Source organism: Cibotium barometz, chromosome 65, assembly GCF_041138505.1.
Source record: "Cibotium barometz isolate CiBa-2024 chromosome 65, ASM4113850v1, whole genome shotgun sequence".
NCBI classification, from domain to species: domain Eukaryota; kingdom Viridiplantae; phylum Streptophyta; class Polypodiopsida; order Cyatheales; family Cibotiaceae; genus Cibotium; species Cibotium barometz.
In genome coordinates, this window is record NC_141110.1 from 1248920 (window position 1) to 1275720 (window position 26801).

Genomic DNA, 26801 nt, shown 5'->3' on the forward strand with positions numbered 1-26801 from the left:
TTGTGGAAAATCTGGTGATGTATGCACCCATACCTTGGTTTATTGTAAAATCTTCTATCTAAATAAAGAAGTTCCTACGGGGGCTGGCCATTCCGGCTCAGTGTGGTGTTTTTGTATTGTTTATGGTTTTTTCGTTGTATTTTCAAGCTCTATATGGTATATTTGAAGTGTTGGTCTATGGTTTCGGGTTCCCCTACTTGTGACACTGGTATATCAAAGCAAAGGCTTTCTCAAAAGCAAGAGGCTTCCTTCCAACACTGAGAAAAAGAAAAGATCAGAAGTGGGGACTACAGTGACCAACAGTTTTGCTATTGAGCTTGTGAAAGCAGTCATGAGCATGATCAGTAGACATCGTGGACTAAGGATTTATGGATTCACAGAATTTATCCTTGGAGTATGGAGTTATTTTTATGTGCCTGTGTTCAGCACTCCTTCCATATGGATTATTGTGGGTTCTATAATCAAAGCTTGTAGACAAGCAATATGGAGCTATATCTCAAGATACCTTATGTGTATGCTAAGGAGATATTTCTTTTGGCTTCATGACAAACCTGGCAAGAAAAGCTAAGTATACTTTTGACTTTTACCAAGTTGATGCTTTTTGCCAATATTTGGAATTTTGTACATGTTGAAGTCCCTTGCTGATGCAAGTGGAGAATGTTGAAGTCCTTGGCAAGAAAAGCTAAGTATACTTTTGACTTTTACCAAGTTGATGCTTTTTGTCAATATTTGGAATTTTGTACATGTTGAAGTCCCTTTGCTGATGCAAGTGGAGAATGTTTCTCATGTCTATCTTGAGATGTGTTTCAAGAAAGCTATTTTTCTAAAAGGTGTTTTTCCTTGGAAACCATTCTAATTCTAGAAAAGTCTTATCTAGGGTTTTGATGAATAGTTTATGGTTTTGGTCTTGTGTACTGGAGGCTTCTGGCAGTATGGGATGCTAGAATTATTGCCTACACAAGGATCTCACATGGGAAATATTCTGGTGGTATGGGACGCTAGAATATGTCACATATGCAGTTACAAATTATTTATCAGTAACATGGACTAGCTAATTCTAGACTATGAGTATACTATGGTTGCAGTTTACTATCGACGGCGGCTAAAATGCCTGTAAAACTATCTATCGCAGACCTGTGTATGGAGAACTAGGATCTCTATGCCTGTGATTTATTGTTATCTTATGTTATACTGCACTCATGGAAGAGTTGGTGACTTTGTCCAATGAGAGGAGTTGGTGACTCCACTTAGTGAGAGGAGTTGGTGGCTCTGATCTCTCACTATCTGAACTCATGGGATCATGGAAGAGTTGGTGACTCTGTCCAGTGAGTATTTCATGAACTCATGGAAGGGTTCGCAACCCTAGTGAGTAATTTCGGGTTGGTGACCCTTGGAACTCATGCAAGAGTTGGTGACTCTAGTGAGTTTATATCTAGACTCATGGAAGGGTTGGTGACCCTTGTGAGTGAAGTCTCGTGGAAGGGGAAACCCTGGCGAGCATGTATGGTTTCATGGAAGGGTCGTTACCCTAGTGAACCATATGGCTTGGGCATGCATATGGATCATGGGGGTGGTGTCCTTATGCAATCCAATGGCATGGCAAGAGGTTTTGTGGCTATGTATGATGCTTCTTTATTTTTGTAGGTAGTTAAAGCTACTTACGGATTTGTGGATATTTGGGACACAATTGGCTCTTAAGCCTGTGTCTAGTTATTATCTGGCTTATGGATTTATGCATATTTGGCTATTGTGCCTGTGTCTAGTTAATATCAAAGGTGTTGACTCGATATATGGAATTATGCATATTTGGGACACAGTTGGATCTTGTGTATGTGTCCAGTTAATATCGAAACTGTTGACTCGGGATATGGATAAAGATGATTCTTTCTTGATACAGTTGGCTCTTATGTCCGTATCTCACTTCCGATTGTGAATCTGGATTTGTGGCTTTAATGCCAGAATTATGTAATACTACTGATTGACAGTGGATCTACTATACTTGAAGGATATTTCACAGTAGCGGGCATTTTCCACAGAAGATAGCTAAAGCATCTACCGACAAAGTTTGGCCTGAAAGATGGCCACACAGCAAAAGCAACATGGGATTTTATTCATCAAAATGACTTATAATGTTTATAAGTTGGTGTGTTCACATATCATTAAAGACGAGCTGGACATATTATTATTTAGGGTATGTATATGTGGACAGAAGTAGGCGCCTATGATTGAGGGGGAAGTTTGGCATGCAAAGCTTGAGCAGGAAGTTAAGAGATGCTAAAAGTGACTTCCACATCCATATATAGATGGTCGATTTGCTTTTTGGAGACTAGAGCCATATTTTTAGCTGCTCGACTCCATCTAAAGAGGGCGGGGGACTGAATCTGAATAAGGAGAGGTAGAAGCTGTTTTTGGGATGCGGCATAGGCCGACTCCAGCTGAAACTCCTTCTCTCTCATTTATGTGCACAAAGGAACCGGCAGCTGCTGTGCAGTTCTCGTCTGCTGGCCGCCTCCAAGCTGGTCTTACAGCTGGTCGAACAACTACTAGTTCTTCTCTCTCCTTTTCCTTGTTTTGGGAGCTCATCGCCTATAGGTTGGCCATGTGTACGACTATCGATTTGTGTTAAGTCGCCCTCTAGCTGGCTGTTCAGCAGTGCATTTTTCCTCTTATTGGCCAATATCAACGTGAGAAGCTCTCTCTATTGACCAACAACATGTTGTTTTCTTCTCTCATGTGGTTGTGTACAAGGAAGACAAAACAACTGCGTGTGCTGTCTTGTGCGGGTTTCTCTTCAGGGTGGTTGCAACTGCATAGAACTTGTCTTCTATAGATCACCTACAGTGCTGATTTATGGAGTTATTGGGACAGTTTCTGGATAGCCATTGGTGTTGTTTGAATTTTAGCTAATTTATGGACTGTTCTTGAGACAATTTTTGAACAATTTTGGGATTATTTTGCGAGACTCATTTGTCTTGGTTCTGAGAAAATAACTCTATGAAAGTCACGTGTATGCTTTGTGGAAAATCTAGTGTTTTATGCACCCACACCTTGGCTTATTGTAAAGGATTCTATCTGAATAAAGAAGTTCCTACGAGGGCCGGCCATTCCAACACAATACGGTGTTTTTATATTGTTTATGGTTTTTTCGCTGTATTTTCAAGCACTGTATGGTATATTTGAATTGTTGGTTGCTTGTGAGAGCACCCACATGGGAAGTTGCATTTACAGCTCTAAGGCAAAACCCAACGACACGTGCTTTGACAAGGCTAAGGTAAGCTCTTGACTTGAACATACAATTCTACCCTTCGCATTTCCACACTCGCCGACTACGGTCAACCTCATAAAACTACCAAGCTTTGCAAACAAAATGTAAGTGTGCCACTTCTGACACAATCACATTTTGCATTGGCCAAGTTTATTAACAAGATTTGGCCTTGCTGACTTGGCCCATAGAAAGGGATGTAGCGCGACCCAACCCTGCCCCTAAAAACACGTACTAATCGGGCCATTTGGCATTTTCACATTCTTGGTCCGCGCGACCACTATCGATTAGTTTACTTTCGTATATTCTATAGTAGTTCAGAAATTTTCATTTTTGAATAGTGAACAGCAAAAGATGAGTTTACACAATCAACATTCATGCCTCTTACAACTCTTATGTATTTGTCAACACAACGACCCTTGGCTGAGAGTCTCCATTTATTTTTGCTGCAATGTGATTTTTAAAGTGTAAGATACATCTGCTTGTGCGTCTACAGAAGAAAATTAAAAAGTGCTAGACTACAACTGATTATTAACATTCATATGATGGAGACAGTGAAATAATTTCTAGTTATACATAACTTCAAAATTCTTTACCCACAATCAACTGCTGCGCATCGCTCATAGTTCTACTTGGCAAGACCAAAAATGATGCCACTTGCCATCTCATTCATGAAGAAAATTTATAACTCCAAATATGGGGTTAAAAATCCACACGTGCTTTTGCCAGGATGCTCCATAGGCCTGAGTGAGAGCAACCAATGCAGCACTAATTGGAAAAACTCGGCTCACAGAAGCAAATTATATGAGACAGACACACACACACACACAGACGATTGTGTGTTGACTATTCTAGAAATCACTTATATGCTGCCTTCTGTAAAGTTGCTCTCTGGAGATACGAGTATGAATAGAAAAGTTGAAATTATTTATTAGCAAGAGCTTGCAGATGGTGATTGTCGAGAAAACAGTGAGCAGAACTTTAATTATGATGATGATTAAGTGAAGTGACAAGAGTGCTTTCCTATTACCATAATACAAACTGACCCCGATTAAAGTGTACTTGAACCAAAGGAAAGCAGCACTTTCCAGCAAAAGTCAGCAGGCCATCCACCTATGTGGATTGCTTAAGCCATGGCATATTTCTGGGTCCAGCTTCTTGCAGTGGCCTCATACTTGCCTCTGTCAGTCTTGTACATATGGGCTATTTCAGGAACAAGTGGATCATCGGGGTTCGGATCAGTAAGCAGAGAGCAAATGGAGAGAAGAACCTGTAGAAATACAATACCAGACAAATCAGATGCACCTCCAAACAGAATTGATCAATAACGAGACTTCAATTTGAGGTAATACAGCACATCACCTTGAAGAACAATCACATGCATGCCCGTTGGTAAAAGCAAACTGCTGACTTTAAGTAGATATGAAGTGGGTAAGATTCTACCTTTGAGATGGTCAAAGCAGGACTCCATTGCTCTTTCAAAATGTCCAAGCAGATGCTTCCATTGCTGTTTATGTTTGGATGGAAAACCTTGGTACGAAATGCCACCTGCCAATACACGAGTCCTACTGGCATTAAAACCTGTTATGCCCACTAATGACTTTAACGTGTGCTCGCTATATTACTGAGACTAGTCACTAGGTTAACCAAAAGACAGCCCTAATAAATAATTAAGGGCAGCTTTTAGTAAAAATCAAACGAGGACCCTATACTGTAAATATGGTATTTGAGGTTCATTCATGATATTGAGGATAGTGAATCATTCAGAGCTTCCTACTTGGTCATGCCCTTTAGCAAGGTCTCCCTAACCACACCTTGGACTGGATGGGACCAACATGATATGGGACTACCATGTCATCACTGCCACATCATCAATGCCACGTGGTAGTGCCACATGTCCTCTGTGCCATCTGACTGGTTGCTATCTTATGTCCGGCTGTGCCCTGCATACTCGCAGGTGTGTCACAAACACTCCTGCTGCGTAGTGTTCTTGAATACCCTGCACTTAGATTAGCAAAAGCACACTTTGAAGGTCTCTAGTGTCCACGCAACCATAGGGCCTCTCTGGGACCACTCCTTGCTAGGGTTGTGCACCAATTCACGAAGAGCAGAGCTAAGTATCTGGCAGTCAAGTACAAGTGGCGGATAGCAGTATTACTGGCTGACTAGGAGCATTGGTGCATATATATACATGGGTAGCCAAATCGTCATATTCATCTCCTTTCCTCAGTGTTGTACTTCACAGAGCGTTTCTTTGTAGGCGAAGTGCTAGCCGGGAGTGAACTACTCACAAGGCTAATATTTGACGTCTTTATTCTCAGCCACATCTTGTACTCGAATTTCAGTTGTATTACTTCTTGTACATAATACAAAGCAGTAGTTTAGGTGTCATGTGCATGAAAATGCCATGGACATTCTCAGAGCTAATCCAGAAGGGGCAGCCAAGAAAAAGACCATTAAAGCTAGGATTTGGAGCACAAGGAAGTACAAGAGGCATATAAATAGCAAGTTTGCTCATTGTTCTATTCATTCATTCCTTTATGGGATGGGTCCTTAGGGTCCTTAGAGTAGGACTAGATTTTGGTGTTTATCACCTTTTGTATGAGGCAGCCTAGGGCTGTAGAAAAGTACCTTTTTGTACTGTATGAAATATACTGACTTTCCAGCCATATCTCTCTCTCTACTCTTCCTTCTGTCTGCGTTTTTGCATCAGCATGTTTCCAGTGGTGTTTAGGGCTGAAAGAAGACCCCCCGAGCTTCCGCGTGTTACATTGGTATCAGAGCATCAGGCTCAGTAAAGCTAAACACTGATTCAATCCCATATGATGGTGTACAAGTCCAAGGTACAGGAAAGTACACGGATACAAAGCCCAAGGCAAGGAACACAGAATCGGGAAGAGCTCCGAGAAGGATTGTGACCTAAAAGGTGTGTTCACATGGTCCGGCCATAAAGTGTGCCAGGTGGACCAAATCACTTATAAACCATTATAAGTGAAACTAAGCTAAAACTGGGGGAAAAAACCTCCACTAACTGAAGTAAAAAGTGCCCCAGTAACCTACTGATGATCACTAGCACTCCTCTGGGTGCATACACAGCATAAAACCCAACAAACCCCTCTGGAGTGATATGTGATCACTGTACATCATCCACCAAAAGGAAACAAATTCAAAGCAGTGCGGAATGCTTCGAATTTCGGACGTGGTAATGCCTTGGTGAAGATGTCTGCCACATTCTGATCTGTAGGGCAGTAAATCAGAATGATATCACCTACTTGGAGTCTCTCCCGAGCAAAGTGATAGTGAATCTCAATGTGTTTCGTGCGAGCATGAAACACAGGATTCCTGGCCACGGCAATGGCACTCTGACTATCAGTATAGATAGGTGTAGGCTCCTCCACTAAAATATCCATATCAGTCATGAGACGACGCAGCCAGACACACTCAACGGTAGTAGTGTAGGCTGCTCTGTACTCTGCCTCACAAGACGAAGTGGCCACTGTGGTCTGTTTCTTGCTTAGCCAAGAAATACATGAAGAGCTAAGAAAGAAACAATTTCCACTAGTGGAATGTCTGGTATCAAAATCACCAGCCCAATCTGAATCGCTGTAAGCATATAACTGCATGTCACCCCCCTCAGGATAAAGCAATCCAAGAGACAAGGTACCCTGCAAATACCGAAATACACGCTTCACAGCTTGCCAATGTGACAATCGCGGGCTGTGCATGAATCTGCTCAACTGAGATACGGCATACTGAATATCTGGCTGTGTAGTACACATAAGGCACCCAACAGCCTGAGCATATATAGTGGCATCAAATAAAATACTGTCATCCTGTAGTGACAGTTTCATCCCAGGCTCCATAGGAGTGCTCATAGGCTTGCAATCCTGAAATTTAAACTTCTCCAGAAGTTTAGCAACATACCGAGATTGCAACAACCCAATGCCTCTATTATCCTGCACAAACTGTATGCCCAAATAGTAGTGTACGAGCCCCAAATCAGACATGTCAAATGTCTGTTGCAGTATCTCTTTAAAAGCTGCAATTTTGTCATCATTTGATCCCATGAGCAAAAGATCATCTACATAAAGACTGATGACCAGCAGATCTTTCTCTTCTTTCTTTACATACAAAGTGGCTTCTGATGGACTGTTCACAAAACCTTGAGTGAGCAGGAACCAAGCTCGTGGAGCTTGTTTCAAACCATACAAGGCCTTTTTCAGCCTGCATACTTTCCCTTCATGACCATGTTCTGCAAAACCTATGGGCTGTTGTACATAAACTTCCTCCTCGAGGTCCCCATGTAGGAAAGCAAACTTGATGTCCAACTGATGAACAACCCAACCACGATGTGCAGCCAATGCAATGACACTCCTAAGTGTCGACATACGGGATGTAGGAGCAAATGTCTCCTCATAATCAATGCCCTTCTTCTGTGCATAGCCCTTTGCAACTAGACGGGCTTTGTACCTGTCAATGGATCCATCTGCATGTCTTTTCAACTTAAAGACCCACTTAGTACCAATGGCTTTCTTGCCTTTGGGCAGATCAACCAAATCCCATGTTTGATTCCTTTTAATAGAATCAAGTTCATCCTGCATGGCTTTGTTCCAATGCACATTGTCTAGTGCATCCACAAATGAATCAGGCTCATCATCATCCTGTAAACTGGCTGCCATAACCATATTTAAATCCATGATGTGTGCATGCTCATTGGTCCGTGTCTCCCTACGAGTACGACCAGCAAGAGGAGTCTCTAGATGGCTGTCCTGTAATGTCCTCAAATACCATCTAGGTATATGTCTAACCTGTGGAGCCTGTTGCCCCATATTTGGCTCAACTTCTGGCTCAATCTCCTGCTGAATTTCTGCACCACCTTCATGATTGGCTGGCTGTCCTGCACCCTCATGGGTTGGATCACCAACTGTGGAATGAAACTCCATAGGTAGTAGACCTTCAAACACATCATTTTCAGCCTGATTTGCATCATAACCAGCCATGGATATTTCTGATTTTTCATCAAAAATCACATCCCGACTAGTAAATATCTTCTTGGACAGTGGGTCATATAACCGATAGCCCTTGCTCTCACGGCTATACCCAACAAAAATACATTTTGTGGCTTTATCATCCAACTTCCTCCTCAACTCTTTGGGTATGTGTGCATATGCAAGACACCCAAAAGTACGAAAATGTGATACCGAAGGCTTGCGGCCATGCCAAGCCTCAAAAGGAGTAATGGAAATCAATGCCTTTGTGGGACATCGATTCAAAATATGACAAGCACTTCCACCCATGAATCTCTATTCTTCTTCTCCCATTGGCAAAGTGCCCTTAAGTAAAGGAAAAGAAAAATCAGCATGTACATGATAATATACAAGGCCATATCAAGGCTGAAACTGGCCTCATCCAATGCCCATCAAGTGTCTGCAATGAGCAAACCGCTCCGGAGGCAAACTCTTTGTCAACAGATCAGCCGGGTTGTCATCCGTATGAATCTTTACACGCTGAATTTGCTTGTTCTCTATCACCTCTCTGATGAAGTGATACTTCACATCCACATGCTTCGTCTTTGCATGAAAGACAAGGTTCTTTGCCAACTGGATGGCACTCTGACTGTCACAATGCAACAATGGAATATCCCCTGTATAGCCCAAATCAACCACTAACCGAGATAGCCATAATGCCTCCTTGCAAGCCTCTGTGGCTGCAATATACTCGGCCTCTGTAGTAGATAAGGCAGTGCACTTCTGCATCCTGGATATCCATGACACAGCACCTCCTGTGAATGTAAACACATAACCGGTAGTAGACTTCCGGTTATCTGGATGACCGGCATAATCCGAATCCGTGTAACCATGCACTAATGCATCCTGTTTGCCAAAGCAAATGCACATATCCTGTGTGCCCTTCAGGTATCTCATGACACCTTTCACTGCTTCCCAATGCTTCTTGCCAAGTTGGCCATGTATCTAGAAACCACTCCCACTGCAAATGCAATGTCTGGCCTAGTAGCAACCATGGCATACATGAGACTGCCACAAGCTGAAGCATACGGAATCTTGGCCATATCAGCCCTGCCACTATTTGACTGTGGGCTGTCCATAGCACTGAGTTTCACATATGGAGGCAAAGGAGTACTAGTCTTCTTCCCCCCATCCATATTGAACCTCTGCAAAACTTTGCCAATGTATTCCTTCTGAGACAAATACAACACATGCTGATTTCTGTCCCGAAGTATCCGCATACCCAAGATGTGATTTGCATCACCCAAATCCTTCATATCAAAGGTTTGATGCAGCCTCTGCTTCAAGGTATCCATCTCCTTACGAGATTTCCCGGCAATCAACATATCATCAACATACAAGATGAGGATCAATAGACTGCCATCCAAAGCTTTCTTGGTGTATAAGCAGTGGTCTATGTCACTTCTCCTGAATTTCTGGGATTTCATGAATGTATCAAATTTATGATACCATTCTCTTGGTGCCTGTTTAAGCCCATAAAGACTCTTTTTCAGTTTGCATACAAGCTTCTCCTTTCCACTTACTGCATAACCCTCTGGCTGCTGCATATATATCTCCTCATGGAGATCACCGTGAAGAAAAGCAGTCTTCACATCCATCTAAATCAAGTCCAGATCATCATGTGCAACCAAAGCTAACACAGCTCTAAGTGTGGTCATTTTGACCACTGGAGAGAAGATCTCATCAAAGTCCACACCATATTCCTGCTTGAAGCCCTTAGCCACTAACCTGGCTTTGTATCTTGGCTTTGCATCTGGTGCAACTTTGAGCCTGTAAACCCACTTGCATGGCAAAACCTTCTTGCCTCCAGGCAAATGCACCAACTTCCATGTTCCATTTTTGTGCAGAGAATCCATCTCTGACTTCATGGCACGCTCCCAAAGAGCTTTGTCTGCCCTCTGTAAAGCCTCCTTGTAACATGAGGGCTCCCCACAGTCAGTGAGCATCAAGTAGTCAACCCCTGGAACAAACCTGTCAGGGGCTCTGGAGGGTCTAGTGGACCTCCGTACCCAATGACCATCATTTGCAGGTTGCTGTCCAGCCTGCATATCACCCATTGGTGGCTCCTGTTCCATGCCATAAGGCTGAAAAATCATGCCCGGTATCTCCTCTAACTGTGGTATATCCATAGGGATATCTTCTGCCATCTCTGGCTGTCCATTTGGACCATTTTCAGCACCATTTAAGGGCTGGTTTTCCTGCTGTAATGGCTGATTTATAGCCCTTTGTTGTTGTCCATGATGTCCATCATCATCAAAGATGACTCTGCCAGGCTCCTGTTGCCTTGCAGGCTCCTTATACATGCATGTTTCATCAAAAATGACATCATTGCTGCGTATAATCTTTCTATTCACGGGATCCCAAAGTCTATACCCCATTTCACCTCTGTCACCATATCCTAGGAATATGCATTTGTGAGACTTAGGATCAAGTTTGGTGCGCATTTCCCTACGTATGTGCACGTACGCAACGCAACCAAACACTCTCAAGTGCTTGTATGACGGAGGCTTCCCTGTCCATACTTCCTCTGGCACTTTCCCACCAAGCCTCGTGTTAGGTGACCTGTTTATAAGGTGAACGGCTGTCATAACAGCTTCAGCCCAAAAACCATGAGGTAACGCAGCATGTGACAACATAGAACGGACCTTCTCCTGAATGGTCCTGTTCATCCTCTCTGCTGTCCCGTTTTGTGGAGGATCATAAGGAGTAGAGAGCTCCCTCTTGATGCCTTTAGCATCACAAAAGTCCTGAAACTGTTTGGACATATACTCTCCACCATTGTCGGAACGCAAAGCCTTCAGTGTTTTGCCAGTTTGATTCTCAACATGAGCAACAAACTTCTGAAACACTGAGAATGTATCACTCTTCAAACGAAGAGGATAGACCCACACCTTGCGTGTGGCATCATCAATAAAAGACACAAAGTATTTTGCCCCTCCCAAAGAAAGCTGAGGCATCTCACATACATCTGTATGCACAAGCTCTAACTAAGCATCTTTCTATCCAAGAGCTTTCTTGTGGAGGCACTGTAGTTGCCTACCATATATACAATGCTCACAAAACTGAAAACTTGAAAACTTTAGAGAAGGCAAGTAACCCAAACGAGACAATTGCTCCATTCCTTTGACACTCATATGTGTCCCAACCGGCTATGCCACATAGAGATTTCCGGCAGCTCGGTTGCATTTACATTAGCATGGTGACAAACACCTGCATGCATGAAATAAAGAGTGTCCACCTTAGAGCCTCTGGCAACAACCAGTGAGCCCTTACAAATCTTCCACTTTCCACGACCAAATGTGGTAACATAATCAGCATCATCAAGCTGTCCCGTAGAAAGCAGATTCTTCTTGATCTCAGGCACATGCCTGACATCATGGAGCATAAGCTGTGAGCCATCTGAAAACACAAGCCTCACATCACCTCTGCCAAGAATTTTGCATGCATGGTTATCACCCAAATAAACTACTCCTTCATTGCCAGCAGTATACCTGACAAACAAGTCTCTGCAACCTGTGACATGAAAGGAGGCACCTGAATCAATGATCCATGAGTGCATACCATGACCACCTGTAAGAAGTGAATGGGCATCAAGTGAAGACGTAAATAGGACCTCATCCTCACTGCCACCTGCATGTGACACATTGATTTCTTCAATCTTGACTCCACTTTTGCCCTTTGGCTTTACATCTTTGGCTTCATCTTTCTCTTTGTCTTTGCCTTTTCCCTTTTCCTTTTGATCATTTTTCCATTTGTAGCATTGCTTTTTGATGTGTCCCTTCTTGCCACAATAATGGCATTCCAAATCCTTTTTGGAGCGAGACTTGCTCCTTCCCCGTTCTTGGCTTTTTCCCCTTTGTTGGGATCTCCCACGTGCATTCATTGCATTGGACTTTCCAACAGAGTTGTTTTTCTTGTTCATCTCTTCTTGAAGAAGAGCACCCTCAACATCTGCATATGACAGCATAGCATGCGAATTGCTAGTGGCTGTCCTGAATGTGTCCCAACTCTCTCGCAAAGTGCATAACAGAAAAGTGGCTTTGAACTCATCGTCCATTGCCAACTTTTAATTAATGACCTGGCTGACAATACCATTAACTCATTTAGATGGGCTGTCATAGACGCCCCTTCCTTCATCTGAAGACCTATGAGTTTCTTCAACCAATACACTTTGCTTGAGGCACTTTGTTGGGCATACAAGTCCTGCAATCTCTGCCACATTCCCCAAGCTGTCTTCTCTTCACGAATGCTGAAAAGTAATGAGTCTGACACAGACAACATGATAGTAGATCTTGCCAGCTCATCCATATCTTCCCACTCTTCAGCAGTAAGAGAAGCGGGCATTACACCCTTCTTTGATAGGCTTGTGCTGCTTTTTCTGGAGCAACACATTGTAGCACTGGGTTTGCCAAATATCATAATTATGCGAGCCTTCAAGCTTCTTGATATGAAGCAATGAAGAGCTCTCACCTGTGGTTGCCATAGCAATATGCAACCTGTCAATGCCTGACTCCCTACAAAATGTGCAAACACTGCACCAAAAGCACACAAAGTGCTCACAGTTGTTCTCCCAAGCTTTATCTCCCACTGCGGAAGCAAGAATGCAACTTTTCTCCCACTGTTTGTGATGAAATCACCAAAATCTGGTTGCTGCAGATTTTGGACAGCACCTTAAATGTTCTCTGTTGCCCTTCCAAAGTACTGTACAGCAGTACCAAGTGCTCACCAATGATGTAGCAAACCTGTACCGGCAAGTACAGCAGCTAAAATTGAACCTTTTTCTCACTCAAATCAGTGTACAGCCATGCCAAAACTTGCACAAAGCTGTGCCAAATCTGTACCAGCAGGTACAGTAGCAATAAATGCTCTCCTGGCTGTCCAAATGAGTGAAAATCAGACTTTTACAGTCCCGAACACTGCATACAACAGTCCCGAACAGAAATTGGGCAAAAGCCCCTTGACTGCAAGCTGATTTCTGAGGATTCAAGGCATAAAAGTCTTGCCTGCTGCTTTGCCAAGCTTAACAAGCATAAAATCTTGAAAAGCCCCTTGATTTAAGATCAATTGCTGATCATACATGGTACATTGACGCACATGAAGGCATCCAGAGTCTTCGCGATGCTTCCCCCTGGCCACATATACATCCAATACATGAAAGCCCCTTGATTTACAGGCACATTGAGTGCTTGTAAGGCATCAACACATTATCCACAGCATCAAATGCAATTGCCTGCATGCAAATCAACCAAATCGGCACAAAAGCCCCTTGATTTGCACTGCAATTTGCTGCAATTTTGCCCAAATGTGCGATTTCTCACATTATACAGCATGTATGACTGCTTAATTGCACAATTACATCAAAAGCCCCAAATTTTGACATCCAATTTCCTGCAAATTGATCCTGATTGTGACCAATGTCACCCAATTTTGCCAATTTTGCTCAGAAATTGAGCAATTCGGCACCTGTACCTGCTCAATTGATTGAATTTATAAGAAATTCCCAAAATTGAAGGCAAATACCTCTTAATTTTTTTGAATTTCTCTGATCTGCAGGCTGAATTTCAGTTGTTGCAGGAGAAAGGGGGGGCACGTCTGATGCTGCTTGTGTTGATGGAGATGCGCCTGCTGTGCTGCACACCCACGCTGCTGGCTGCCTACGCTTAGCTTCTGGGCTGCATCCAGTATTGGAGGGCAGCGTGTAGGCGGCCTCTCTCACTCCACCAGGCAGCGGTGACGTGTAGGCTGCCTCAGCAGGCAGCGATGGCCGATACACAACGTGTTGGCTGAAGAAGCGAGCCAACCAGAGCCAACGTTACACGACTCCTCTACGCCCAGCAGCAATTGATGGTTGACGGCGATAACTTTGCGCTTGGCCTAGTATTCGATGGACGCCCCGTTGACTTATAGACGTATTCGCTCGCTGAGTATGGACGCCCAGCGTTTAACACGCCTGCAGTCGACGGCTCGGGTGGCGCACCAGGAAGGGGGCGAACCTTCAACAAAAGCCCCTTGACGCACTCTTCACAGCCACGCGTCAGTGCTTGCAGCAAACGAGGCGTTGGTCCAAAATCTGTAGCGCTACTAGGTGTTTTCGCTCACGCCCAGTTGAATGTGCTGTTGACGGGCACCCGCCTGGGTATGCGCCTGAATGCCTGGGTATGCACCTGATTGGCTAGGCAAACCTCCCTCTAGCGCCACTGGACAGATGCTGGTCACCGTGCTTTCTTCAACGAGTTGAAGCTTCTGGATTGGCTGGAGACTCTGAAGACAACAAAGGACCAGGGACGAATCTGCTTGCACTGAATGGAGCTCTGATACCAGTTGAATGGGAGAAGAGATTAGGTTAGAGTATTCATGTGGGAGACATACACAGAGAGAAGCAGGGGAGAGAGAGAGAGAGAGTTGTGGGGATAAGTCAACTCACCAAGTGTGAGTGTGTGACTCCCCTATCACACATGTATATTGCACTAGTAGACATAGTGCACTTAGTACATTAAAAGTACTAAGTGTACTATGTACTATAACTTATGGGCTTGTACACACTATAAGGGTGGGCATTATGCCTTTACCCCAACAACCCAAAAGATATGTAGTAGCTTCTTTGCCTTTAACATACATCTGGCCATCTCCATGAGTGACCGATTCTTCCTTTCTGCAACCCCATTCTGCTGTGGAGTGTAAGGAGTAGTATACTGATGTTTGATACCTCTACTCTCAAGAAAGGAATTCAAGATGTGTGACATATATTCCCCCCCTCGGTCACAACAGAGAGTCTTAACCTTGCATCCTGACTCTGTTTCAGCAAGTGCTACAAAGGCCAAAAATGCATCATATACTTGTGATTTCTGTGTCAACGGATAGACCCAGCATATAGAGAGAAGTCATCAATAAATGTAGCAAAATAGAAGCAACCTCCTAATGACTTCGTCTGCATGGGACCACAAAGATCACTGAGTATAAGCTGCAACTTTGCAGATGCTCGTAGAGCCTGATCACGTGGAAAGGAAAACCGATGCATTTTTCCCAAAATACATCCTTCACATATGTGATCTGGAGGCTTCTCCATAAGAGGTAGGTCTGTCAACATGTTATGTCGCTGCATAAGCATAAGACTACCAAAATTTACATGCCCCATGCGAGCATGCCATAACTCCGCATCAACCATAGCTGGAGTAAGAGTGAATGCATTATAAGCAGACTGATCCACTCGCTGAAATGCATCCAACTGATAGAGTCCATGACATAATGTACCAGTAAGCATCAAGGTCAAGGCATTAGCTTTGTCTCTGACCATGCATTTGTCATCATCAAAGTTGACTTGCATACCACACTGTGCTAAAGAAAAAATGGACAACAGATTCTTCTTTATCCCTGGTGAGGCACTATTTATCAGTGAAGGAAATCATAAATGAGTACATGGATATGAATACTGCTAGTCTACCATAGTCAGGCATTGACATGGGTAGTTGGACTCTAGTAGGAACTGGTGTTAAAACCAAGAAATTGGTGTCAAAACCAAGGAATTGGTTGTGCATTCATTTGTTTATTTGATTTATGCTTGTGAGCATATTTGTGTATGTGTGCTAAGGCTTGGGACGCCATGTTAAACCCAAGGATGAGCATGTGTGCACATGTTTGTGTCTTCTGACATATAACGGGTGCTTGTTGATCTTGACAGGAAGAGAATCATGATGGGAAACTCCTGCCTGAGGGCGACTCCAGAGGTGCAAGGGATGGGAGTATCTACCAGAGAGGTCAAACCCAAGGTCACTTTATGGATCGACCCAAGGCTATTACGACCCCTAGTGTGGTGTCTTCTCTCTCTACTCTTTATTTTCAGATTTTCTCAAGGTTTTATGGATGAAATTGTTGTCTTCTTGAAGATAAGCTAAGTATCCATGCCACAGTCCTTATGAAGGCCGTTTCAGCTCGCCCATTATGTAGTCTACGAATGGCCTTGAGGACCATGCCCTTTGTAAAGGTGGAGGTGGTGGGACAGGGATCTCATGGTAGGGGTAGAGGTGGCTGATGGGGGATATAATAGAGGGAGCATGCATAGGAGTGCCATGTGTCTAGGCAGGTGATAGGTGTGGGGCGGGCGGGGCGGGACGGGGCGATATTCTCAGAGTTTCCTTCAGGCCTCTTTGCAATTTGGCCCTAAAAAAAATCGGTCTAAATCCCTCTTTCCAAGCATAGAACTCCAGTTTCTTGCGTTGGGTGAGAATTCTGTTGCGCTTGGCGCTTCGTGATTTGCCCAATCCGTATCTTATGCTTAAGACGGGAGCGTGTGGCTCAGCATTCGTCATCATTACCAACAATTCTAGGGCATGGAACTGCAATGTGGCTTGGCGGTAGACCGCCGCATGCAGATGAAAGAAGTGGTGGCAGATGTGCGGAGTAGTTGTGATGTGAGGGCGGGTCGGGGCACAGTAGGTTCCACATCCTAGAGTTGGCGGTAGATGTGGTTGGAGTAAACAAGGTCAAGCTCGTAATCAAAATGGACCTAGGTGTAATGTGAGATGGGGGGTGGTGGCGGAGGGACCGGTGCTAAGAGTGAAAGAGAGGTAGGCATGGTCAGCTTCAAAGGGGGGTGGCAGGATGGACAAGTCAGGGAGCAAGTGTGCCAAAGCCGAAGATCCCTTACAATAGCCATGGTGCTAGTACCTCCTAAGTGAGGGCAGGAGCTGAGGGCGTCCGAAGAGGGCCATGGAGACATCCCGTTACAGATAGCAAGACCATGTGCAGCTCCCAACTCTAAGAAATATCTCCCGTACACCGTGACCTCCTCACGGTCCTGTGATGATCTTTGCAGCCCCATGTCAGTGATGTCCAATCTGATAGGGTCGTCTAGCTCGAGTAGCGGGACATGTTGACTCCCCATCCTGGCGTTGAAGTCCCCGAGCGGGAGGACTTCCCCTAGTTATGAGAACTCCATAATCTCCCCATATAATGGTAAGTACGGTGATTGGGAATGTTGTGTGGCATAAGGGGAGTGGCGCGGTGCAAAATAACACACAACAATGCGGATGACTCTATCACTTCTAAGCTTTAGCAGCATCGAGAGGTACCGTGCATCCTCGTCCTTCCAGACAATGCTAAGAATCTATCGGAGATGGGATCTAAAAAGGACAGCTACCCCTCCTGAGCTACATACTCCTCGTGTGCGGGGGGGGTCTCACCTCGGAAAGCTGACTGACCTCATGTGTTTGGTCTCATAGGCCCTACGTCCCTATTTGGGATGGCGCTCAATGATAATGAACCTACCATCTCTATAGATAGCCCACTTGCCCGCTCTACGGGCCTCATAAACTGTCACCATCGCCTCACGCCGGTGTGCCACCTGTGCTGGGGTGAGATCATCCCCATGTACACCCGTGTCCTTGAGGGCAACCCGTCTGTCTAAGAAAGCCGGTCTGCTAGTGGCATCAGGGAATTTGATGATGAGGGGCCGCTCTCATGTCATATCCTTGCTTGCCTTCCATGTATCTGCAAAGGAGGGGAGGCAATCCCATCCACTCCTATCATCTAGCAAAACAACCCCCACACTCGCACATGGAGGGCCCTATCCTTCCTGCGTTTCTCCTCCTCGAGAGTCACATGGATGATGCTCCGTGGAGGTTTGTGCTTCTTTCTTCACCACCTCCACCCAATCTTTCTCGGTGGTCAACACTTCTTCCCACAATTTATCACTCGCAGCCTTCCAAGTCCATCCTTAGACCCTCCTGAATATCCAATTCCCCTTCCTCTGCTATATGGTCCTTGACCATAACCTTTAGGGCTTCCATTTCTACCCAAAATTCCCCTATCACTGGGGCAACCTCTGGCATTGCTTGTTTTTGCATCTAGTCTCCTCCTCTTGGTGGTTCACCTTTGTTGCCAATTATTCAATCTTGTTATTCGTGCCATGTATCTCCTTGTAGAGACCTTACCCTGTATCTCCTTGCAAAGGCCCTCCATTTGTTTTTCATGTTGGTTCAAGACCCTGTCCAGCACCTCCTTCTGCTCGCCCAACGCCTTCTTGGTGTTGTCCTCCACAGTCTCCATGCATACCTCCAACTCATGTAGGTTCATCCTAGCTATTTCCCCTAGTTGCTGCCTTGGGAGCCTAGGCAAGGGTGGGTGGGATAAGGGACCTGGAGGACACGCGGACAACAAGGAGGGCGAATGCAGCGCAATTGGGCAGGCGCAAATTGCAACGACCAACGCAGCTAGGCATGCGCAACAACACAGAGGGAGGCGGAGGGCACGCGCGCAGCGAGACAGCAAAGAGGGCGCACAACTCAGTATGCGGGTAGCGCAAACAGCAAAAGCCAACACAGCTAGGCACGTGCGACAACACTGAGGGCAATGCAATGGGCAGGCAACACCAGATGGGGTCCCAAATTACCCACTGAAGGGGCCCTCTTGCAAGCAGGAGTATTTGCTTTATTTCTTCTTCTGGAGAGCTGTATATAAGTTGAACTGTGTCCACAAGACTGAGCGGACAAACTAACTAATTGACTGCCAAACGCAAGGACAAAGCAACCAAACGCTGGGTAGAACTGTGCATAAGCTATAGGCAATTGTGAAGCTATCTTCGAGAGAATACACCGCCCCGAGACTGAGGGTTGGTGTGCTGAATACTCCTGAAGAGACCGAGTTTCTTTGCCTTGGGCTGAAAGCACAAGAGTGGCTTTAGGTATGCAAAGGTTGGAGCCTATGCGCACATGCTTGACTGACTTTGCTTGATAATCTCTGATTTTATCTACTGATTTTTGGGACTGAACAGGTCTTGCCTTTTCATATGGCTACAAGGTGCTGGTCGGCTGCCTTAGAATGCTGTCGGCCTGCAGAATAAGCCCACAACTTGCATTAAATAGCATTTAATGCTGGTCGGGCTGTTTTGGGCCGGTCGGGTTGCTGCAGAACCTAGCCGACCACAGTCTGGCCTGGCCGACTACTGCCCAAGCCCACAAGGGCTGCTGACAGGTCTTATATGGTGCTAGGGGTGTTGACTCTTGAGTGCCCCTTGCAAGGCTTGCCCATTTTTTGGGCTGGCCCCTTTCTACATGGAGTGCAACTGAATGCTTACAATGCATCCTACTACTATGGCTGACATCTACATGCACCTATATGGTGGACACTTGATGAATTCTCACACTGGGTTAAGAGGACTGACCTGACACTGACCTCTATGGCTGGGAGACTGACCTACGTAGCTTGTGCCTAACATGTCCCGGACTGGGGCTCACAAAAGGGTCACGGCATACGACAAAATATCCTAAAAAGGTACTACTTCTATACATGATTCTTGCATTGTTGATGAGCCAGTCACCGTGTACCACAATGCATAGGTGCACAAGACATTTCCTCCTGCTTAGCTTGGCGGCAAGTTCATAGCTTCGAGATAGTCCACCAATAACTGTGGATACATGAGGAAAAATTCTTCATCTAGCCAAAGCTTCATGGGTCTCTCGATCTTTGAACTTGGTATAAAAATGGTGAGGACGTCGTCCAACGATGTAGAAGGATTTGTTCGCGCTCTATCACCTCTGCTTCATCGACCGTTTCTAGCTGCTGCTCTTCTAGAACATTCTGCAATGAAGGTCCAATATAAGGCTTTAACCAAGAGACGTGGAAGACATTGCGCATTGTCCAACTATCTGGCAATCTGCGTTGCATGGCGACATCGCTTATGTTCTAGATGATGGGAAAAGGACCAAAACTTCTAAATGACAACTTTGGACAGTGCTTGCCGACTTGCTTGAGTCTTTGCTTCATGATCCTCAAATATACCCATTCACCTTCTTTGAAATTAACGTATCTCCGCGACTTGTTTGTTTGTCTGGTGTAAGTCTCCTAAGCTTTGGTAAGACGCTCTTTGACAGACTCAATGACGGCTGAAAAGGTTTCTATCATCTTGTTGGCTTCCAAAGAAGGAGAGATCATCCTCATGAGAAGGGATGAAAATCTTCGACCAAAGGCTGCCTCATACAGAGTTCTGCCAACACTGGATGAGTGTGTCATTGAGAATCCCCTGTACCAATGGGAGATGAAGCTCCCACTTCGACTGCTGATCATGGCAGTACGCTTTAAGAACATCGAAAGCAAACCGATTGTATATCTAGGTTTGGCCATCGGTCTAGGGATGGAATGCACTGGACAATTGCAATTTGGTACCAAAGTTGTCGAACAAAGCTCACCAAAAGTGAGACATAAACTTTGGATCCCGACCTGAAGTAATGGTCCGTGGCAAACCACAAACTGGATACCAATGTTGGAGAAAAAGGCGGGCTATGAAAAACCCGGGCTGTATCTTCTGTTGTGGCTATCTGCTTGCATGGTATAAGCATACAAAACTTACTAAATCTATCAACTATCGTCATACACTGAGTATTCCGAGATCCAATAGATGTGGGAAGTGGTCCAACAAAATCCATCGAAATGTCGTAAAACAGAACCTCAAGAATGGGCAATGACTGAAGCAACCCTGCCTATTTAGTATAAGGTACTTTCACTTTTTGACATATGGAACATGCGGAAACATAGTTGTACACATCCTTGCGTTTTTTCGGCCAATAAAACGATCTTTCTAACTTCTCCAAGGTATTCTTGATCCCCTGATGACCACCAACAAGTGAGTCATGGGCATCATGGAAGAGTGCTAGTCTTTTCTCCCTGAGAACACAGAGTCGACCCTTGTAAAAGAGCCAACCGTCCTGAATGGTATAATGACTCGATTCTCAATAAAGGGACATACTGTAAGGTGTTCCAAATTCTGGACAATCTATATACTGTGTCTTCATACTGTCTAAATCTTTTCCTTGTATCTCCAACACAGTGGACTCCTTTACTATCTGAATACTACCTTTGGGACTCAGAGCGGCTGCTACAAGGTTGTGCTTACTCCATACATACTCAATCATTCCGACAAACTGTTGGAACAACTAACTCCACCGATGCTGTCTATCGCTCCACTGGGCACTTGGCATAGTTTGCGACCACTTCAAGGCTTGGTGGTCTGTCTTCATAGTAAATTTCCTTCCATAAAGAAAAGGTTTCCACTGTTTCAAGGCTGTGATAACCCCGAGCAACTCTTTGTCATAGACAAAATAATTTTTTTCTGCATCATTTAACTTTCTACAGTGATACACCACTCGTCTGTCTTCTTGTTGCAAAACTGCTCCTATGACGAGATTACTGGCATCAATGGTGCTTTGGAAGCCGCCTTTTGCAGAGCAATGAATGCCTCTAAAGCCTTACCTGTGACTGAAACTTTCTGTCTTCTAGCCTTCATTCCCTTGAGCAAATCTGTCAATGGTGCTACAAGGTTAGAAAACCGATCCATATGTGAGCTATACACTTGGCACTCTCAAAATGCGCAGCGGAAATATAAGAGAACTGCTGTACAGAACAAAACGCAGACGAGAGAGGGAGAGAGAAGCTCTATAAACTCTGTTCTATACACAAGATCCAGTACTACGAGGTGGGGGACCATGGGTAGTATAATGTATTTATACCACCCACCTATGCTGGTCAGCCAGGCAAAAGACAGCCGACTGGCTGCTGGAGATTGTCCACAACTGCGAACAGGCAGTCGGCCAGTAAAAGCGCAGCCGGCCCATACCCCACCCCCAAGAGCTCGCCCCTCACAATCATCCCTTTTCAGTCTAAGCATGGGTGAGAGATGCCATCGACAGGTTGCAGAATGTACAGGATCATGATGGTCTGGTAGCTGAGCACTTTTACCAGGCCACGGACATTTTGGCACCCATACTAGTCCATGTGTTTAACAGATCATGATTGGTCACACACTCACCAAGCTTTATGGATCTATTTTGGAACATGAGCTGAGTAGATGGGGGGAGGCACAGCGACTTAGAGCACCAGGGCAGGCAGGATTCAGGAAAGGGTATTCCACATTAGATCATATTTTCACATTGAGGGCGATCATTAAGGATGGGAGAGCTCACAGGAAGAGGATCTATTGCTGCTTTGTAGATCCACAAGGCATTCGATACAGTCCCACAAGCCCAACTGATGAGGAGACTACAAGACTTGGGAGTCCCAGTGGAGATGTAATGGGCGATTCTCTCCCTACGTGAGCTGAGCACTCACAATTGAGAGATATGGACCCAAATCTCAAGGCTGATTCCTCTGCATTGAAAAGATTTCATACGATGACAATCAAGCACCTCACTTCAAAATCGTGGATGGTAATGGTTGTCATATAGTGGCTGCCTTGGAGGTGTATAGTAGAATCAGATAGAACAATGCTACAATGGGGTCAACAAACGAGGTAGATCTACATCTTAAATCACAAAGAAATAAATGATGTAAGACAATATGCAGATCAAAAAGCTGAAAACCTCCAATTTTAACAAAAAGATCACACTAGAGGAGGTTGTGGGCAATTTTAAAAAGTGTTAAGTAAAAAAAGACAATCTATTACTTTAACTTACTTTTGGGGGCTTAAAAGGGTAATCCGGAGGAAAGTGAATGTTGACCAAGAACACCCCTCCTGTATAAGGACTATCAGATGGGCCCATAATAGTGGCTTGCCAATGGAACATGTCCTCCGCAACAGGCCCTGCAAAAGAAGCTAGTATATCAATAAGCCAAAAAAGGCAATTTGAAGCAACATAACTTTTGCATCAACATCTCTACTTGGCAAGGTTTGAGAAGCTTGGAGAGATCCAAAAAAGAGAAGGGCGGGCTGGGATTTGACCGAATGCTCCAAATTTTATCGTGAAGACTACAATGTTCTCACAGTGGAAATGTCAAATAACTTGCAATCATCAATGCTGCTTCACCCCTTATTTCAAGTACCTGACAGGACTTGAGCATGCCACCCATTACATGTTAATAAGTTAGGGAACTAGTAGAAATTACCTTTTGGCTCTTCATGCCACATCATCAAACTAAGGCTTACCAAGCATGGGGGGCTTCAACATCTTTTAGCTCTTTTCTCTCTTTCCTTTGGCTATAAATAAGTTTGATAGAAATTAAGAAGTATAAATTTTGCCCACTTCTTCTGTGAAGGGGAAATGCATCAAGAAGGGCTACAGTGCATTACTCATCTCAGATTTTAAACCAACTCTAAATTGAGACTTTAAAGTTTAGTTGCATCAGCATGCTATAGGCCTCAAAGCTTCTAGTTATAACCTAAGTCTCAATAGGGTTATAAACCTCTTCACAAGGCTCCTCTCTCACAAAATATAGTAAACGAGCTTCCACATGTGAGACACCCTTTCACTTGGCCAAAGCACTGTAGAGTCTCCTTCATTCGAAGTTCAACTTTTGTCACTAGAGCCACCTCCTACAGAACTAAACGATTGGGTACCCCTATGGAACTAGCAGTCCTTAATTTGACTTGGAGTTCAAGCCGGTCCCTCTTTGCATGCCTGACTTCATGACAACTAAAACACTGATTTTCCCTCCAATGGACTTCAACTTCTTCTGGGGATAAAAGTCTAGTCAGTTCTCTTTTGTCCTCCTTACTAGGCTAAGGTTCATTATTCTGAAGCTACCGGGAGATTCTAGAGGAAGAAGACTGGTTTTTCTCGACATACTAGAGTCTAGAAGGCTAGGGGCTTGTAGTCCTTCGCTACAGCCAAAGGTGCAGCTAATGAAATGTAATGGACCAACCCAGAAATGAAGGTTTCACAAGTAACTCCCTCTTTCTCTAACAAGATGATCCTAAAAAACTCTCTCTCTCTAATAAGGTGATCCTAAAAAACTCATTCCGCAACCCCCCTGGATGCTGTCAGGTCAAAAATACCTCCTTTTGACCTGTTCTGCCAAATCCTTTTAGATTAGTCTACCTCTCTTAGGATATTGGTGTGCTCTACTGTTTCCACCAAGTGACGAACATATAGCTCAAGGTGTGGCGTTAAGCATCTTTGATGTTTCTACAACCTTGACCACTTTGTAGTCAGCTTCTAACTAACTGAGCCAACCAATCACCTCTCTGGGAGGCCTTGCCTGAAAACGTGTGGTAAGCAACCTTACGTCAAGAGTTATGGAACATGTATCCCCTTACTTCCAGAGAAGCCAACTTGTGTACCAAGGCTTCAATGGCACAATCAAGATGTCGTACCTCTTCTTGCCACTTGCGATCGCCTTCTTTCTTCTCTCGTTGACTGAACAGTTCCACTTCTCACGCCTAGTGAGTCTCTTCTCCCTTGTGATGTTGCCATGCCCACCACTCAGCTTCACATTTGTTCCATTCAGCAGCTTCTCTATCTTCCTGGGCTTCCCGGTCTTTGGCTTCAAGCTCATCCTAATACTACAGGTACGAAGCTTCCCATCCTTCCCGATCGGCCTCGGCTCAGCATTATCGTTCCTCACAGGCTCTTCACTCTCAACGGTCTTCCTCCTGTCGCTTATTCATGAGTTGCGTCATCTTCCAAAGCATTCCTTGAACCTTCCAACCCTCGGATGGGGCAACTACCTGTTGTGATGGGCTAGACTATAAGCAACAGCCCTAGGGAGAGCATGTTATTCCCCTTACCCTCTCAATTCGAGGTCTATTTCCCCTCATGACAAGAAGTCTGGTCGTGGATGATATTCTTGCTATCAATGTCAGTACTCTTGCCGAAACACAACTCCTCCATGCATGTTAACAAACAACAAGCAAAATTTCTTCCCGTAGGAGAAAATTTAGAGCTAAAAATCTGTTGTCTAGCCTTGGCTCCGACACCAATCTTGCAAAAGCAATTTACTTATTAGAACATAAACAATGAAAAATGTAAACATAAAAGCAGTCCTATGTATGAAACATTGCACTTCGTCCCATTGGCCATGACACACCCCCGGAGGATTATTTGCTCTACTGATATAGAACTCAAAATACAATAACTGAATGTTTACTTGTGCTCTCACAATTACCAAATTAGAAACTTAACAAAAAATTCCTCTCCTTCCATCTAGTTTCATTCTGCTACCTCCGTCCATCGCTATCCGTCTACTTCCGTTTTGGTTCCAGCGGGCTACTTTCATCCGGTTCCATATCTGCCCCAGAATGCTAATAATTTCCATCCATCAGCTGCTCTGTGCTCTCTGCTGCTCATAAACAAAAGAGGCAAGAATAAGATACGATGAAGTGGGGAGCTAGACTAACTTTTTATAGAACAAATTACCACTTGTCTAGTTGTTGGCCAGTCGCCCTATTGGTCATGGGTAAAACTGAGTAAAAATACCATTTTCGACCTCTCCTTAGGGGTATGCACCCCTCATCCTTTACCCTGGACACTTTGGGTTCCAAAAAATGGGTCCAAGGCACCCCAGGTCTCTTCCACAGCCCTCCAAAAGTCCCTTCAAATGTGGAATATTTGATTGACACTTGGGACACCTGTGTTTTTTGCATTTCTGACCTATGTTGGATGAAATATTTTTGTCTTCTGGTCTTCTTTGGCATTCTTTATTCTTCTAGTCTTTCCTTTCTTGCTTCTGATCCTGTTTTCTAGATCACTCCAAAAATCTTGTTCTTAAGCGTCACATGTATTCCACATTAAAGCATCCAGTTCCGGCAATGTGTCTTCTAGAGTTCCCAGCTTGTCCATCTTCACATGGCCATGTGCCTCCACGTATCTCATCATTTACTATTCAGTGTATGCAAACCCTAACTACTCCTCAGTCACTCAGTCAACCATGTCCCTTTGTGGGGGCTCACAAAAGGTGTGCTAATGCATGACTCTCTTCGACTACCCTGTACATGTTCTCACACGTGCATCTGAGGACAGATGCATGTGATACTTATAATGATTCTTTTTATGACATGAAATATTCTTTGCAAGAACATGAGGCTTGTTATATAACCAGTAATAACCCCTCAAAATGTTGTTTTGAGGACAAAGCCTGAGGCTGAGCGTTTGACAAGGAGCAACTACTGCACAGGCTGACCCAGTTATTACTCCAAAGAGGTAATCAGTGCTGGGCAATCCACAAGACCAACAGCACAATTTAGATATAGGCTTTGTATGCTCAACGAAGAAAAGTTTCATGAAAAGCCATCATCATAACTTAATACCAAATTAAGGGCAACTCTTGCCACTGAACTTAAGAAGCCTCAAAAGCCCAATACAGAACGTTGGGTAATTCACATAAAGCCCATGGTTAGTTGGTAGAGTCTTGAACTTTAAAGCGCGAATTGAGTAGCGTGAGGAGATCTATCGCCTACTGATCAGCAGCCTTCTGGGCAATTCATTGTTATAAGCGTTTTGTATTGCCTTATGTGGGGATTTTTTTGGTTTGCCTGTGACCCCATAAGGCACTGTAGCCCATACGAGATGGAATTCTTCCGTTTGCAAAGAGTAAACAGGACGGAGACAGGCCGCCTACCTGCGCTGCACGATGTTGGGGGGTCCTTCTGAAGATCCTTGAGCTCCTTCAATATCCTCTTGGACGCCATGTTTGGCAGAGACCCTCCCGAGTTTGAAAGAGCTATGGCTCAGCTCCTCGAGTAGTTGCAGCAGGACAAGCAAACCAAACAAGTCAGCTTTTAGGACCTCGAATAGTGAGTCAAACGCCCC

The 26801-nt window shown here is 44.5% G+C and overlaps 1 protein-coding gene across 4 annotated transcripts; it reads right to left on the reverse strand.

Annotated features, from left to right (window-relative positions):
- Positions 1 to 4168: 4168 nt before the first annotated feature.
- LOC147602829 (ubiquitin-conjugating enzyme E2 28-like) lies at positions 4169 to 26801 on the reverse strand. Of its 4 annotated transcripts, none has more exons than XM_086797021.1 (5): positions 26611 to 26801; positions 25215 to 25332; positions 22731 to 22858; positions 4706 to 4810; positions 4169 to 4532 (listed from the first exon to the last, which is right to left on the reverse strand). In XM_086797021.1, exons 2-5 carry the CDS (start codon positions 25306 to 25308, stop codon positions 4389 to 4391), a joined length of 471 nt encoding a protein of 156 aa, XP_086653147.1. In that variant the 5' UTR covers positions 25309 to 25332; positions 26611 to 26801; the 3' UTR covers positions 4169 to 4388. The 4 variants fall into 4 exon arrangements, with proteins under 4 accessions (XP_086653147.1, XP_086653148.1, XP_086653149.1 ...); XM_086797022.1 differs by having other exon boundaries at positions 25215 to 25329; positions 26611 to 26739; XM_086797023.1 differs by lacking the exon at positions 25215 to 25332 and having other exon boundaries at positions 26611 to 26780.

What these genes read in the sequence shown, in the direction of transcription:
- LOC147602829 (XM_086797021.1), bottom strand. Translation starts at nt 25,308, where the DNA reads ATGGAAATTATTAGCATTCTGGGGCAGATATGGAACCGGATGAAAGTA. An exon ending in ACGGATAGCGATGGACGGAG is followed by an intron (nt 22,859 to 25,214) that starts GTAGCAGAATGA and finishes CTTCTTTTGCAG; the next exon opens with GGCCTGTTGCGGAGGACATG. An exon ending in CTGCTTTGACCATCTCAAAG is followed by an intron (nt 4,533 to 4,705) that starts GTAGAATCTTAC and finishes GTATTTCTACAG; the next exon opens with GTTCTTCTCTCCATTTGCTC.